The 17206-nt window shown below is 36.7% G+C and overlaps 2 protein-coding genes across 8 annotated transcripts; one reads left to right on the forward strand and one right to left on the reverse strand.

The window, feature by feature from the left end:
* The first annotated feature begins 570 nt into the window (after positions 1-570).
* On the forward strand, positions 571-4842 carry LOC135727636 (uncharacterized). The gene is made up of 2 exons (XM_065245555.2): positions 571-633; positions 1898-4842. Exon 2 carries the CDS (start codon positions 1902-1904, stop codon positions 2703-2705), a length of 804 nt encoding a protein of 267 aa, XP_065101627.2. The 5' UTR covers positions 571-633; positions 1898-1901; the 3' UTR covers positions 2706-4842.
* Positions 4843-5087: 245 nt separating this feature from the next.
* Positions 5088-17054, reverse strand: epb41b (erythrocyte membrane protein band 4.1b). 7 transcript variants are annotated; one of them, XM_065245559.2, is made up of 27 exons: positions 16944-17054; positions 16114-16201; positions 15924-16028; positions 15804-15846; positions 15653-15728; positions 15149-15367; positions 14968-15055; positions 14720-14872; positions 14503-14597; positions 13891-14042; positions 13693-13797; positions 12969-13052; positions 11891-12538; positions 11626-11733; positions 11236-11538; positions 10938-11153; positions 9553-9756; positions 9171-9434; positions 8134-8445; positions 7602-7856; positions 7268-7501; positions 6877-7107; positions 6583-6734; positions 6083-6112; positions 5895-5963; positions 5617-5805; positions 5089-5398 (listed from the first exon to the last, which is right to left on the reverse strand). In XM_065245559.2, the coding sequence occupies exons 2-27, from the start codon at positions 16168-16170 to the stop codon at positions 5372-5374; spliced, it is 4419 nt and encodes a 1472-aa protein (XP_065101631.2). In that variant the 5' UTR covers positions 16171-16201; positions 16944-17054; the 3' UTR covers positions 5089-5371. The 7 variants fall into 7 exon arrangements, with proteins under 7 accessions (XP_065101633.2, XP_065101631.2, XP_065101629.2 ...); XM_065245557.2 differs by having other exon boundaries at positions 16114-16249; positions 16944-17031; XM_065245558.2 differs by having other exon boundaries at positions 16114-16223; positions 16944-17008.
* Positions 17055-17206: the final 152 nt, after the last annotated feature.

The following is a 17206-nucleotide window of genomic DNA, read 5'->3' on the forward strand; positions in this document are numbered from 1 at the left end:
CTATGGCTGTTGCGGTGAAGGAATTGAAGGAATTTCCCCTGCGGTGATTTTGCGTGACTCTATACATGAGAGTGAGAAAATGATGACAGAGTTTTCAATGGGGGGTAAACCATCCCTTTAAGATAGATTGCACAGTGCTTCAGGTATTAGTCTGTGTTTCGTGCAAATGGTTTCCGTGTTAGCTACTACAGCTACTGGGTGCATTTTTAACTGCTTTATTTTACAGATAATTGGTTAATGTGATATAAAAAGAAAAGCAAAATGAGTACATACAACATACAAACATTCAAAATGTTTGCTATTGTTCATATGGTATTTAAAAAAATATATAGCCTATGTATGAATAATTGAACATAATGCTGATTTATAAATTGAACATAATGCTGAAATATCCGTGGGACCCACCGGGCCTGTAGAAATATTCCCATGACCCTTTAACCACAGCAACTCAGTCTCTCACACTCCCACACGGCACACGGTTTTAAGATTAAAGCCCCTCCCATCACACTCACGAGGGCTGGTGAATGACAGATTCGCTCGTGCAGCAGTTTCTTCAGTGTTTATATAGAATCGCGCTCCCGCCGTTGAAGAAGACGCTACTCATCATGTGTCACAAGCGGGGAAGTCACTGAGGTGAGTTTATGCGCTAACAACGTTAGGCATAGGATTAAGTTAAGAAAACTGTAGGTGTATTTATAATTTTAGGGGTGTTTTCACTAGTTTTTAAAGTAAAATGCATTCTTGACTTTAACTTTGGATGCGCTACCAATACTGTGCGCATGCGTAATGCGCCTTGTGTTTGTGTTCTATTTCTTTGCTTTTTCATTTATTGTAAATAAAGAACACATTTGTATTGTACTGCCTTACTGGCTGCTGCATGGTTAAATATAAGACATTTCACATGCACAAAGTACTTTAAAAATAAGGATTATGCAGGGATTGTCAAGGATTAGTTTTCTTCCACACAAATAATAGCTTCTAAAAAAAGAATTGATTGGATTTTTGTTATAATGCATGCATTCTATATATCTTCTTTTAGTATTAAAAAATACCAGTGTGCGCATTCGAAAATCCCAAAAGGGCTTAAAAACAATAAAAAGGGAAAGGAGACTAAATGCTTGCACTGCAAAAAATGACTTTCTTACTTAGTATTTTTGTCTTGTTTTCAGTAGAAATATCTAAAAATTCTTAAATCAAGATGTATTTTCTTGATATGCAAATTGACGTAAGAAAATAAGTCTAGTTTTTAGACAAAAACTATACATTTTAAGTGAATTTGTGCTTAAAACAAGCAAAATGATCTACCAGTGGGGTGAGAAAATGTTGCTTAAATTAAGAAAAAAAATTGTTAAGAAAAAAAAAAACGTATTTTTAGATGTTTTTCTCACCCCATTGGCAGATATTTTTTATTGTTTTAAGCACAAATTCACTTAAATTGTATATTTTTTGTCTATAAACTAGACTTATTTTCTTAGGTCATTTTTTGCTCATCAAGAAAAAGCATCTGAATTTAAGAATTTTTAAATATTTCTACTAAAAACAAGACAAAAATACTAAGTAAGAAAGTCATTTTTTTGCAGTGTAGTATAATTCTATTAATGTAAACCTGGTTTAAAGTCCCAAAACATAAATTTGACAAAGAAAAGAATATACACGCATACATATTCTGTAAGTGTCAGACATGATGTAATATATTGGCCTAGAAAGGACAAATATAAGAGGATGATATAATCTTGTTATTTACTGTCCAATGGCTCATTTATGCTATGTGCTTTTTATCTGCATAGATGATCCTTTTCTGGACTTCCTGTTTTGAAGTAGAATTCTTTTGAGTTGTTGACTATGGTTTAAAAATGGCTTAGATATACATATGTAGCCTATTTTTTCCCTTTTCCAGAAAAATGTCTGAGGTAAATCCTCCCACAGAAAAAGTCTCTGTTACAGTGCCAGAGTCAGAGACTCCACCCCTACAGAAGGATACAGGGCCTGCGACTGGTGGACTGCGACTGCGATCTGTACCAGGGGCTTGTTTGCTGTTCGCTGGCCTTTTGCTAATAGTAGGAATCGGCATTGCTGTGGGAGGATATTGGAACAGTCAACCACGCCGACAAACACCACTTTATGTTTCAACCGGACGCACCTCTTCAGAGAAACTGAAACTCGTTGGTCCTGTCATCATGGGAGTGGGCCTTTTCATTTTTATTTGTGCCAATACAATTCTCTATGAGAACCGTGACCAAGATCTACGTCAAGAACCATCACACGGCCAAGGAGAGAACCAGGAGAACCTCCCTCTGGCACAACAAACTCAGAAACACAGCAATAGTAATTCGAAATGGTTTTCGCAAACAGAATTAAACACCAATACACATATACTGAACTTGTCTGAACTCAACATCCATTGCCTGGATGAAGGTGTGGACCTTCCGACCCTTAGGTGTTCTTCTCCATCCTCCTGTAACTCTGGCACTGTAAACGTGGAGACACGACCTTCTTTCAACGATCACAGGAACTTGGAAACATTAACATTGCCTGTTATCAAACTTAATGACTGCCTGATTGGCTCCTTAGACCCAGAGGCTCCGCCTCTTCCTGAACGGACGTATCGAAACAAGATGGGACTGGAAGGTGTGGAAGTCACACTACTGAATCCTACAGACTTATCTTTAAAGACAGTGGAAAAAGCAGAGCTGAAGGATTGGTAGTCTTGTGACTTCTGTCATTCCCGCTATCCTTGCCTAAAATCCTTTGGGTGAAAATATTTGTCAAACAGTTAGTTGTACAGTTTATCTTCATACTGTAGAGAGTACAGCGATATTTGTCACATATTTATTTGTAATGTTCAAATATTGTGGGTCACATCCACATCCTTATATGCCCCAAGTCTATTTAATGTTATTTAACCTTGAATGCACTGTAAGTCACTTTGGAAAAAATAACTACTAATGGTAGCCTACTAGTAACTGTACATGCTAAGCTTAACTTATCTGAGAGAGATACATAGTTGATTTTTAAGCTTTTTCAATTTTTATTATTAAATTAAATAGCAAAGACACTTCACATCAAAATTGCCATCTTACACTTAGTTGCCCTTTAAAATGCATAAACAGCAATGTTGTAGAGGTTGAGTAATATCAATTGTGATTTCCTTACATTAGTTTGATAGTAACATTAGGCTTCAGATTCATGTAAATTGTTAGTAATCAATTATACTTTGATCCCGTTTGTCTTTGGTCCATCCCACACAAGCCCAAAATAACAGCGACTACACTACAGTACGTGCCGTTGTGTTTGTAGTGGAGGTCTTTATAGTTCAGAGAAATGTCAGAGCAAAAATGAAAGGAGGCCACCCGTGAGACAATGCATATAAATAGACGCATGGACACACAAAGAGTTTGTCTGAATTCTTTCTTAGCTGTTCTGCATGCAGCATGTTTGGCCTGTTATAAATTCAACAGGTTTCTACAATGCACCAGCACATAACAGGTGCAGTTACATACAAGCAACATTCAAGAGTTCATATAGTGGTAAATGATGATTTTGATTACTGCATGTTAATCCTGACTGTATGACTGCTGTCATCAGCGTCACATATTCCCTTGTCTTGTGGTCTTAGAATCACGGCTTAACATGGATTAACAATCTCTAGAATAGCATCAGAATGAAACAAGGAGTCAAAGTTCAGGTGGTTAGCATGGGCAGTCAGAAACTGCTTCTAAATTAAAATGGCAAAAAACAACAAAAAACAACAAAGCAACATATCATGCATCATGTACATTTACTCTGTTATGTAGGCCTGTGCCATGGTTTGAGAAAGTGTATAACAGCATCTAGACACATAAACTCAGCTTATGCAACATACAGATATGTGTACAAGTACTAGTTTCAAATAACAACAGATTCAGACTTCTTAAAAGTTAAATTGTGGCAATTAAACATAAGTTTAAACGTGGAACATATCAGGGCTTAAATTAATTCTTTCAGTAACATATTTGTAAAAAAATGACATATTTTTATTATTTTATTAAATATGAATAGGTGTAAGCAGTTTAAACTAAACAAAATGTTATTACTGTACAGACTTTCAGCTTGATGTCTGTATAAACTAGGTAATGCTCTTTGGAATCAATCAGTTTACTGTTGTGTACATTATTACTATACAACTAAATAACTATCAGCTATGTTAAATTACTTTTATGAAAACAGCAAACCAATTTTTTTCACATCCACATCCTTAAGGGACGGTTTCCTGGACATGGCTTATCCTTGTCCCAGACTGAAATGCATGTTTCAGCTGCCTTCATTTAAAAACATCTGACACATGTTAACATATAACAGTTCCATTCTTTTGTCTCAAGATGCACACCAGTAATGTTTTTTGTAAGGTATGTTTAAAGGGACATTCCACTTTTTTTGAAAATATGCACATTTTCCAGGTCACCTAGAGTTGAACATTTGATTCTTACAGTTTTGGAATCCATTCAGCTGATCTCCGGGTCTGGCGCTATCACTTTTAGCATAGCTTAGCATAATCCATTGAATCTGATTAGACCATTAGCATCGCGCTAAAAACCAAAGTTTCAATATTTTTCCTATTTAAAACTTGACTCTTCTGTAGTTACATTGTGTACTAAGACCGACGGAAAATTAAAAGTTGCGATTTTCTAGGTAGATATGGGTAGGGCCTATATTCTCATTCTGGCATAATAATCAGTGACTTTGCTGATGTAACAGGTCTGCAGCAGGCGTAGTAATATTACGCACTGCCCGAAAATAGTCCCCTTGGTTACTTTCAATGGCAGGGGATTATTTTCGGCCAGTGCGTTATATCACTACTCCTGCAGCTGCAGCCATGTTACAGCAGCAAAGTCCTTGATTATTACCCCAGAATGAGAGTAAAATCCTAACCATATCTGCCAACTTTTATTTTCCGTCGGTCTTAGTACACAATGTAACTACAGAAGAGTCAAATTTTAAATAAGAAAAATATTGAAAATCTTTAGTTATTTTTAGCACAATGCTAAAGGTCTAATCAGATTCAATGTATTGTGCTAAGCTATGCTAAAAGTGCTAGCGCCAGACCCGGACATCAGCTGAATGGATTCCAAAACGGTTAGAATCAAATGTTCAACTCTAGGGGAGCTGGAAAATAAGCATATTTTCAAAAAAAGTGGAGTGTCCCTTTATATGTCCTAATATAACTAAGGCCTAGTCCTGGATGAATCTAAAAACTGTCCGGGAAACTGCCCCTAAATGTTCATTAAATTACATTTGGAAAGAAATATATTATTATATATATAAATCAAATGTTCAAGCAGTGTCAAGCAGTTTGAATTTCAAGATGCTATTGCTTCATGTGGGCGGAGCTTCATTACAAGACTGTTTTCCCATCATCAATCTGCAAAGAAGTAAAGAAAATGTCTTTAGTTTAAACACTTCTTTTTAAAAAGTCACTGTAGCAATCTATATGTAGTCAAAAATGGAGTGCAGTATGGTATGCTGAATAAATAAAGTTGTTTGTTAGTGGACCCCATGTCTAAATCTGTGATTATTATGAGATTACTGGTTTATCACATTAGTACTGTGTGTAGTATGGTGTACATGTGTTTCACTCACTAAGCCCATACTGATGAGTATCTCGCCGTTGGCATGCGGGAGCTGGGCTTTGGGCATCGGCAAGTATGAGGATAGACGTCGATCCCACTCAGTGGGTCCAAAATCTGGCGCGCCCTCCATGAAGATACGCTTAAGTTCTCTGACGCTCTCATGGTGCCTTAGTATCACCTCCTGGGTCACATCAAAGTCCTACAGAGAGCATTTATTAAAGATATTGTAATATATGAAACTAGACAAATCTTTGTTATTTAAATATAAATTTCACATGCGTCAAATACCTCCAGCATTAAAATGCTGTGGCGAACATATATGCTCTCTCCTTCAATTCTCTTCGTCCATCTCTGTGACTTTATGAAAGACGAGAAGATTATAGTTTTTATGTAAGTTTATGTACAGTAAATATACAATATTTACAGTTTATTTACTTTAAAGAACATGACAAAATAATAACTAAGCAGTGTCTCACCTTTCTAATAGACACAGATTCTTCAGCCTGTTAAGAAATATTATCAGTGTGAGAAATAAAATGTTCCATCTATTTCAACAACATTTTTTGTCATTTCTTCTCCTACATTTTCAATATAGTCCTAAACATTTGGACCCCACTATTGCTAACATGTGTGACCCTGCCTGTGAAAACCCATCTTAAGTCATTTACTTGTGAAATATATAACCTTGATATCTTTAATATTGAATAAGTAAGCTCAAGTCAAAGATTGAAATAAATGACTAAAATACAATTCTGATGCCCGTAATCTTATTAGAATCTAGGCTAGATTTTACAAACAGGGTCACATATATGCACCTACATCCAAGATATTTAATATCGACGCAGTATCGACAGGTCTTGTTTGTCTTGTTCTAATAAGACAAAGCGTTGTAAATATGGCGGCGGAGTGACACGACTTTTGCCTACATGTCTAGAGTGTTTATATGTGCAGTCTACAGTTTGTGTACATCTCTTACCTCAGACTCCAGTGTGATGTCCAGTGTGTCTTTTGTCCGGTCCTGATAGATTGTTTTTGATACAGACACCGGTTGTGCAGTTGGAGTGGAAGTGAATGGTTGGTCAACCAGGATTTGTGTGCGCGGTTTGGGCAAAGCCACTGGAGAAACAACTGAAGACAGAGATCGAGAAATATTCACATTCACAGATTGACAGACAGAAGAGAATATATTTGACTCATAACAAGAATACAACATAACAAAACTGATGTGTATTGTGATGAAGTGTATATGTGTTAGTGAGTGTGTGCCTACCTGAATCTTTGGGGGAAACACCCATAAGAGTAAACCAGTCATCCTCCTCTTCTCTCCGCACCCTGACTGGTCTTGTTTCTGGTATAACTGCTCTTTTTTGCCTGTCATCCACTTTTATCTGCATTTTCCTCGCTTCCTCCCTTCTTCTCCTTTCTTCTTCCATTCTCCTCTCTACTTCCCTTCTCCTTACTTCCTCACCTCTCTTGTCCACTTTAACGACATCTGCCGCAACTTATAGTGAACAGGAAGAAGATTAACAAAAGTGCTAAGAGCCAAGATTCCCAGTGAATGTGCTTATAAAATGACTTACTCAAATGCATAAAGTATTTAAAAAGATATATCAAGTAGTTAAAAAATTGCTAAATATTAAAAAATAAAATATTAGACATACTTGATTGTTTTGGTGAAACATCAAAAAGAAGGAACCAATCATCTTCCACTTCTCTCTGTGGCTGTGCTACTGATTGCACAATAACAGCTGGTTGAGATCTTCTGACTTCCAGCTCCCGTTTACGCATCTCTTGTCTCATTCTGATCTCCACATCGTCTCTCACTCTCTTCTCCTGCTGTCTCACTCTTATGTCCTCCCGTGCTTTCATCCTCTGTTCTGCAGTGCCCACTGAAACTACATATGAAACGTAATACAATATTACTATAGATTTCAACCTGCTTCTACACCATTAAACTGTAAATACAGGATAGATAATAAATGAAACCCTTATCACCTAAAGGAACAGCTCTCTTCTCAAATGGTGTTGGATCGAGGAGCTCAGACCAATCATCATCCACCTCTCGTACCCCAACAGGAAACACCTGCGGTATGATGTGGACTCTCTCCCTGCGTTCTTCAAAGATCACTCTCCTTTCTTCTGTCGTCACGCTTTTTCCTCTCAGCCGCTCCTCCGTGACCCTCTCGGCTTTCCTCTTAACTCTCTGGTCTTTGGTGGGTTCACGAACCCAAGTGTCTCTGCTTTTAACATCTGTAGGAGACACAATAAGTTCTCTTCACGTCATGACAATATATATGTACCATAAATTCATATTACAAATTGAAAATTGTGTCTTGGATTAAGAATTAAAACACAAATGATACATTAGTAAACTTTCACATGACAGATATGACAATTTGGTGATGTTAGCTAAAAGTAATTAGAATTTCCTTAATAATGGGAATTTATTTGTGAGCTGATAAAGTATAAGAAATCTTGTGTGAAGTGCTTGGTTAATATTATGTTTGTGAAAAGTATGGTGTTGTACCTGAAGGGAAACTTCTTTGTTCGTAAGGCACTTGGTCAAACATCTGAAACCAGTCATCATCAATCTCTCTGGGGACCACTGGAAACTCCTGTGGGGTTTGTATGACCCTCATCGTCTTCCTGGTCATCTCCTCTCCTGAATCACCTAAAATAACGGACCAGTCTTCTTCCACGTCTCTTGTAGCTTGTGCCAGTCTGTGTTCCAGGATAACTGAATCTGGTCTACTGTCTTCTACAGTCACCTGCACCTGCTGTGGTTTCTTCTGTCGCTCCTCTTTAACCATTTTTTCCATGGCTTTCTTTTCTTCGAAATCTGGAGTGACAGACAATAAAATAAAATAAAAATCACAATCTTGTAGTTTTCGTTATCAACCCAAATAACATTCACTTCATAGTTTATTTCCCAGGTGTAACATATTACCTTACATACAGAGTAGTCATATCCGCTTGTTAAGTCATGATGTAAGGAATATTGTTTCAAGGTCCAAGCCTCCAATCATTATATAAAGTATATTATTTAAACAGACGTTTATGAGCACTATTTATTCAAATTACATATTTAAACAAAAAAATATAATTTTATAATTGTGTACACAGCAGCAGGCTTACGGAGTCACTGATGGCAATATATTAATAATTCAGTACAGTGCACGACGTAATGGCCTAAAAAAAGTGGATAGACTGTTTGTATTCATTTTTTTATGTAAAAACTAACCCAGTTACTGTTCACTTTTATCCAGTTTGTCTAATTTGTCATAACAATTTTAATAATTTAAACCAGATTTTATTGAGTCTTTAATGAGTTTCACTTTGGTTGACTTAATCATAACATTTCAAAGTGGACAAAAATGTGCCATAAACATGTATGGATGATGTCAGATCTTGACTAAAGGTACCCCCTCCCCAAATAACTCTGCATGGGTGCCCATTTGTCTCTACACCAAACTTAGCATTACAATGATTTTACATAAAAACATTATTTATGCACGCTAACGTTTTAGTCCTCCTGTGAGATCAGGCTAGGTGCATGTATTTTACCTGGTAAAAATCTCTTCTGTTCGTAAGGCACTTGGTCAAATAGTTGAAACCAGTCATCATCAATCTCTCTGGGCACCACTGGAAACACCTGTGGTGTCTGTATGACCCTCATCGTCTTCTCTGTTATCATTGTTTGTTTAGTGCTCACTGTCATCATCTCACTCCTCTCCTCCTCTCTTCTCGCGCTCCTCTGAAGCACCTCCTCTTTGCTTTCCTCAAACTTTCCAACAGTTGCCTCTTGGAGAGGTGGATAAGCCAAAGGCACTTGTGAAACAAACACAATGGAACATGTCTTGATTTGAAACATAAAACAGGTGAAACATGTCCTTGACATCTTGTTTGTTTATGTGTGCCTGCATGAGCTGTCTGAGTTTGTATTTACCCGTTTCTTTATGAGAAACATCAAAAGCAATGGACCAATCATCTTCTACGTCTCTCTGAGGTTTTGCTGCCCTCTGCTCAAGCATCCAAACTTCCTGCTGATCCTGTTGTTTGTACTCAACCTTCGCTGTGCTCTGAGGCTCTTCTCGTCTCTCCTCATACACCTCGACAGTTGTGCTTCGTAGGTGTGGATAGGCCAAAGGCACTGAAACAAGCACAATCCATTATGTATGTTTTGTTTTGCGTATTCATGGCTATTCCGAAATAAATAATAATTTATTTTCTGAGTTTTAACTACATTATTAATATGAATGTTATCATACACATGATTTTTATTGCATGTCTTTAGAAATGTGTGTGTACATAATGTAGTATTTTAAATAGTTACGTTTATCTATGGACCTTTATCTGGTAAATTTCTTTTTTTCATACATAAAACGTATCCATTTTTCATGAGTTTTCAGTTTTCTAAAAATTATATTTTCTATATTGTAGTGTTGTGTAATGATCAGACGACATTCAGATTAAACAAATAAAATATTTTTTATAATGTTTTATTTAAATTTTTCTTTTTTAAACGTATTAACATTTGATGATTTAAATGTGCAATGTGTGACTTTTTGCTGCATTGTGATTGTTATTTGCAATCAACGGCTCATTCCACAGCTCACCCCTCCTTTTCGAAACAGCTTTCATATTGAAGCTATGGTAGCCGCCACAGGACAAAAACGTAGTCGTCGAAAACAACGTAGTGACAAAATGCACTTCATTGAACAGTTTGTCCATTTACGGCTACTGTAGAAACATAATGACACGAAATGGCAACTTCCATGTATGGGGACCCACGGTGCAGATAAAAGTGGCTCATTTTAAGGTAATAAAAACAATACAGTTCATTATCTAAGGTCTTTATACACTTCTGATAATATAGTTATGTATATTATATTGCACCTCCGAGATTCTTCTAAAATACCCACATTGCACCTTTATTTGTAATTAACTGTTTCCCAAAATCTCACTAGCCTCCTGCAATTCCCTAGTGAACCAGCAGGGGTTTGCGAACCCCACTTTGGGAAATCCTGTTCTATGGCATCACTACGAAGAACCTGTTGTAGCAGCATTATTTTTAAACATGTATACAGTATATTCATTATTTTTAATTGAGTAGTTAAAGGCTCTCTAAGCGTATATGTTCGGGGTCACTTGTTGTTGATATTTGAACTGTTTTCAAACAAACGGAGCGTAGCTAACTCCTCCCCCTCCCTTCCGTGCTTTCGTGAACGCGAATTTAATAAAATTGTATACAATCAAATTTAATTTAGGTTATTACGAAAGTTGCTCCAGGAACAACAATGTTGCAGCTTGGTGAAATCATGGTGCACATACCTGATCCTTTAGGGGGAACGTCAAAAATGACAAACCAGTCATCTTCAAAATCTCTCTGGGGTTGAGCTACTCTCTGCTCCAGTATGACTGGCTGTTGCTTCCTGACCTCCACTGTCACCTCCTCCTGTTGTTCATGCTTCTCTCTTTCCACCTCCTCTCTTCTCTCCTCATACACGTCAACAGTTGTGCTTCGCAGGAGTGGATAAGCCACAGGCACTGAAACAAACACAGAGAAACATTGATATCTTGACTCAGATCTTGTTTTTGTGTGTGTCCTTGATTATGTAAATGTGTGTACCTGATGTTTTAGAAGAAACATCTAAAAGGATGAACCAATCATCTTCCAGGTCTCTTTGAGGCTGCTTAAGAAAAACTGGCTGTGGGCTCCTATAATCCACCTTCACCTGTTCTTCTTCCTCTTCTTCTTCTTCCTCCTCCTCAATTTTCACTCTGCTCTGTGTCACCTCCTCTCTTGTCTCCTCATAAAACTCAACTGTTGCCTCATCCCCATGCGTCTCTGGTAGCAGCAGCTGAATTTTTCTTTCTGTTGTCTTGCTTTCTTCTTTAGCCTGGTCCTCTCCAGGGATGGAGCTTATCATATCTGGTGGAATTGAAACTTCTTAGGAAACCCTTTCAAAATCAATTACTGTGTAAAACGTATTAAAACTGTTTAGTATTTTAACAATACCTGTTGGAGGAACTGATATGGTGCGTGGGGTCATCTCCAAAAGAATGTACCAATCGTCATTTCTCCCCATTGGTTTGGGGATGTCCATCTGTTCCAATTCTTCATCAGCTGATAGGAAAAACACGATACATGGTATCCTCACTTTTCATGGACTTTATAATGGTTTTGTTGTTTCAATTATTAACATTGTACTGAAATTTACAGTGTATGTAAGATTAATAAATACATCTTTAGTGACAGGTGCAAAGCTGATCAAATGACGCACCTGTGAATGGAGCAGTGGGCATCAATGTACTGCGATCTAGCAGAACGTTCCAATCAGCCGTTTCATCCTGTTGAAGCCCCTCCCTCTCGGCTTGCCGCAGTCTTTGTTCCAAACTTTCTAGTTCTTGTAATCCAACCCTCAGCTCTTCAACTTCTTGTAGTTTCTGTTTAATGTCCTCCACCTCATTTAGTCTCAGTTCCATCATTTCCAATCTCTCTGATGGTTTCTCAGAATCCATACGGAGCATTTCCCCTCCTTCAGTTATCACTACATGTCTTCTCACGGTCTCCACCCTCTCTGTTTTAATCTCTGTATCTTCATGTGGTTCCACAAAAGTGCTGCCCTCCTGTACCCATTGTTTGGTGATTACTACTTTCTGTATTCTTTCTCCATTAACTTGCAATATTTCTTCTGTTAGTGATTCATTCATAGGCCCCATTAATTCTGGATGTTCTTTTTCCAGGATGTCCCTTGCCAGTCCCTCCATCACCTTTAACTCCAGAGGACCCTTTTGTTCCATGTGAACTTTATATGAACGTTTTATCACCAGCTCATCTTCATACCTCTCCTGGGATTCATTCTCTTCCACAATCTCCACCTTTCTTTCTTCTTCAGTCTGAGGGGGCTTTTGGAGACCTGATGATGAAAGTGGGACAAAATGAACCAAAATGACAGATGTCAATCACAGTGATCTCTCTTTATATATATGAGACTGTCAGACTAATGGAAACTAAAACAGCACTTTTTCCCAGAAATGTCTTTTGGGACTTTTCTTCTGGAATGTTATGGAAAATGTTTGCCACTTTTATCCTTATATAAACAAACGTGTCTGATTACCAGTGGCAGAGCTTGACTTTTTGGTATGTGGGTGAAAAAGCGATAGTTTGGTGCAGAAAAATAATAATAAACTCCAAAGTCAAAGTCATCACTGTCCAACAAAAACACCACTAAAGGTCATAAGTTCAATTCTCAAGGAAGTCACATATGTATAGCTTTCTCAAATAATATTACTTTTATTGAAGTTCTTAAGTTTATAATGTACATGGTTATGCATATGAAAGCCTTAGAAAGGACTTACTTTGGCTGTTCTCGAGAAGGACAAACCAATCATCAGCACGCTGCTTTGATTCCCAGACCTCTTTGCTTTCCAGCATTACATCATCTACAATTCATCAGAAAATATTTAAACGTATAGTGAAATAATAATTGAGGAAGAGTAAATGAGGAAAGGCACAGTGTAAAAAAATGATATCACCATAAATGTTTATGTTACTTTAACTTAACTAATTAAGTTAAACAATTTCAACTTGTTTTTATAAGTTATGTCAACTTATGACAAGTCAAAACATAAAATAGTAAGTGATTTGCAAATTCAAGTTTTTAACTTCATGCTCCATTTTTTTTACAGTGACAATCACATGTATTTGAACACACGGATATAAGAAAATGATGAAAATCATGTATTTGACAATGCGGACCCACCATGTAAAAACATATAGTTATTTTTATGATTTACTGTTTTCTTAAAATCATCCAAGTATATAAGGTAAAGAACTTTCTGTGAAAAATAACCTTTCTATACTTAATATTGACTGAGTGAGTACAGTTATTTCAAGATTGCATTCAATGTAAAATCAAATGTACTAATCCTTATCTCATAATTTATGAGACTTTAGCCTGGATTTCATGGACAGGTACACAATTTGATCTGTCTTACTTATCACGCTATAGTCAATGGTGAGTGTAAAGGTGAATGTGAATTGTTTTTAAGATTACATTATTTAAATTTGCCAGGACTTTACCTGATGCAGCAGCAATGTCCCATTTGTCTGAATCTTGTACCAAGAACCAGTCATCTATCTCTGTTCGAACCGGTTGCTTTAGAACTTCAAGGATTTCATCATTTGCTGAATAAAATAGATTTAAAGCACATAATTTGTACTTGCAAATGAAACTAAATGAATTAATGAATACGTTCCAAAAGTGTGCTAAAAGTTAACCTTTTCTTTTGGTGGCAATGCGTGTAAATTGTGGAGGATCGCGATTAATGTTAACGCTGGCCTCCAGACACTCAGACTGAGTGCGTCCATGGTAACGAAACCTTGATCCCAGGGTCAGAAACTTTTTTGCTTTGGTGTCTTGAAGTCTGTTTCTGAAAAACGCATTCAAGAGATGATCTTACAATTTGAAACGTCAAAAATCATCAAAACCACTCAAAACTTTATTTAAAGTAGGAATAGTTCCCCCCAAAAATGAAAAATGCTGTCATCATGTTGTTCTAAACCGGTATGAGTTTACTTTATCTGTTCAACACAAAAGAAGATATTTTTTAAAATGATGGCAACAACACATTTTGCCATACCCATAGTAGAATAAACAAATAATATGGAAGTAAATGGGTACTCACCATTTATCAAAATATCTTATTTTCTGTTCAACAAAATAAAGAAACTCAAACAGGTTTAGAACAACATGAGGGTGAGTAAATGATGACAGATTTTTTTTGTCCATTTTTAGGTGAACTATCCCTTTATATGCATTTGACTGTGGTCATATGGACAAATAAATCATGATGTGGTATTTTATAGAAACACAAACATGCATTAACTTACCTGAAGAAAGCATGGCTCTCCACAGAGCATTTCCAGAGTTGTTTGCAGGCTTTGTAGCTGGGCAGAGTAAAGCTGACATCTCCATCTAACTCATCCTGTTAAATCAGATCAAATTGAAAATCTTAATCCACATCAACAACATTGAAACATTACTCAACATAGAAAATAAAAGAAAATAGTTAAATTGCTCATATTATGTCCTAATGTGCATGAATACCTCAGAAGGACGTATCTTGAGAAGAAACTTGTTGCGTTTGTGGGAGATTTTAAGAACGTTGGGCCAGGAGAAACTGTTTGTTTTGACCTCATCCTCATACACCAACAGTCCTTCAGAACACACACCCAGCATCACATCTGCACCGCTAACATCCTATGAACACATCAAACATGTGCATTGCTCATCTCATAAAAACATTTGTCAAACACAAGGTATGTTTTTGGAACTCATTAGATAACTACACATACTTTGGCAGGATGCAGATCCACCCCGTACATGGGCAGTGTCTTGGCATATTCGAGGAAAAGCATATCTGCCTGTGCAGGGCTCATAGATCTGTGTTATAAAATACAATAAAGGAATTATAAATGTATAATATGTATATGTGTATGGATTATTACTGTGCATAGGCCTATATTTATGAAATACCTATGTGTTGAATGCTGCTCCATGACAATCTTCTCTAGCTCTTCATTTTGGTTGGGTGCGAGAAGAATTTTGCTGACATAGTTGTTTGTGTGTACCCTTGGGTCATAATCTCCAAGTGTTGACTGAATTGTGTATGAACCCAACACAGCCAACATGTCTGACGGACAGGGCAATCGACCAATCACAATATCTTTCCTTAGCTGAAGACACAGAAGATATCTGAAAGAATTTCAGACAGTAATCACTGTTCAGTAGACACACATTGTGTATTATGTATATGTATATATGCAACCCTTATAAGATTTACTGTTTTTTTACATAAAATTTTCCTGCATAATGTAAAGAACATTCTGTGAAAATATAACCTTGCTATATTTTATATCTGAGTAAGGCCATGTCAAAGATTGAAATTAAACTTTGATACTCCTAAACTTATAATTAGAAGCCTGGATTTCACAGGAAGGGTTCGAAACAGCATCAAGAAGTTGTCTGAATATGTTTTACCTAGTAATGTCCTCAGCCAGAACAGAAGGATCAGGTGGGTAAAACTTGATATTGAAGAAGAACTCTAATTCTGGACCTGAAACCAACCCAGAAAAGTGATATATTAGCATTATGCACCTATACAAAGCAGCTAGATAAGGTTGTCACGTACCTTTAATCTGTTTCCGAATCTCTTTAGCACAGTCCAGCCACATCTGAAATTATAAAAACAGTCATAATACTTGTATGTATTCTTGGTAAAAAAAATCTGAAAAATTATGTGAATGTGTACCCTGGTATTTGAAGAATCCAACATGGCCAGACCAAAGTAATCCCTCTCCAATAAGTTAAGGTGTTCACAAACATTATTAAGAAGATCCTGCCCCACTGCATTCCTCTGTTAAAGAATAAAATGCCAATTGGATTGTTTTGTGTGCTAAGTAAAAGACGATAAGTAAATTAAGTAAATGTTTATTTAATACCTCCAGCTCCCACATAAAGTGGGTGTCGTCCAAGAAATTCACTCGACACAGCAACATGACTTTCAAAATCTTCTCTTCTGTTTAACCCCTGGTGAAGAAGTTTGGCCAACCTTGGCCAATCAGAGAATCAGCAAATCTTCATCATGCAAAGGTTAACAATTCTCTTTAGTCTGGACTTCAGAATTGTTTTACATGAGCTTATTACTACGTCTGTACATAGGTCTGAAAATGAAAGGGTAAACTGTCCCGCCTGCTTGCACTGATCTGTTGTGTGATAGGACTGCGAGTGTTTTAGAAAGATAACACAGCCACACATGTACATACAGACACACGTCTCTGCTGAAAGAGGGATAAATGGGGGTGGTTAAGATGATTTGGGGGTCACTAATTACATGAGAAGCTTGAAATTATACGTCATTTATCTATCATCATTGGAATTAAAGGATGCAAGGAAATAATGAAATATAAAACAATTAAATGGACCCATACTTTTGTGTTCGCTGCTCTTTTCTAACTGAAATGCATATTCTCTGATAAGAATGGGTGGAGTAGAGAAAAACTTTGTGCACTCTTTACACCACATTTTAAAATAAACACTATAAGTGATATTAATTTAATGAAAAATAGTGGCTTCAATAAGGTATAATCTTAAAAAGTGTCAATATTATATTTAAACCCCAAAATTGCACTTACTCTATAGTCAGCATAAACTTTTCATTTTTTTAAATTCAGTTTTACCCAAGAATTATTCTCTATTATAAATGAATTCAATGGGAAATGCAAACACACAGACACTGGCCCATAAATAAGAATATGAGATCTTAACCTACCTGGGTTCATCAGCGTTTTCGTGTAGTAGCTCTTACTGTTTGTGACAAGGGTGGAGGATCAACACAAGTTCCCATGACGTTAACACTCAGAGTCAGGGGCACAAAACAGGGTGTGCAACATAGGGGCACCAAAATATTTTTTTTTGTTTAAAGCACACAAACATTATTATTTTTTCATTACAAAATAAATAAATAAATAAGAATAATAGAACAGAAAATTTGTCCTCAAAGTGACTTTGGTGCAGTTTTCCTAATATTGTAGC

This window comes from Paramisgurnus dabryanus, chromosome 13 (assembly GCF_030506205.2).
Source record: "Paramisgurnus dabryanus chromosome 13, PD_genome_1.1, whole genome shotgun sequence".
In the NCBI taxonomy this organism is placed as follows: Eukaryota; Metazoa; Chordata; class Actinopteri; order Cypriniformes; family Cobitidae; genus Paramisgurnus; species Paramisgurnus dabryanus.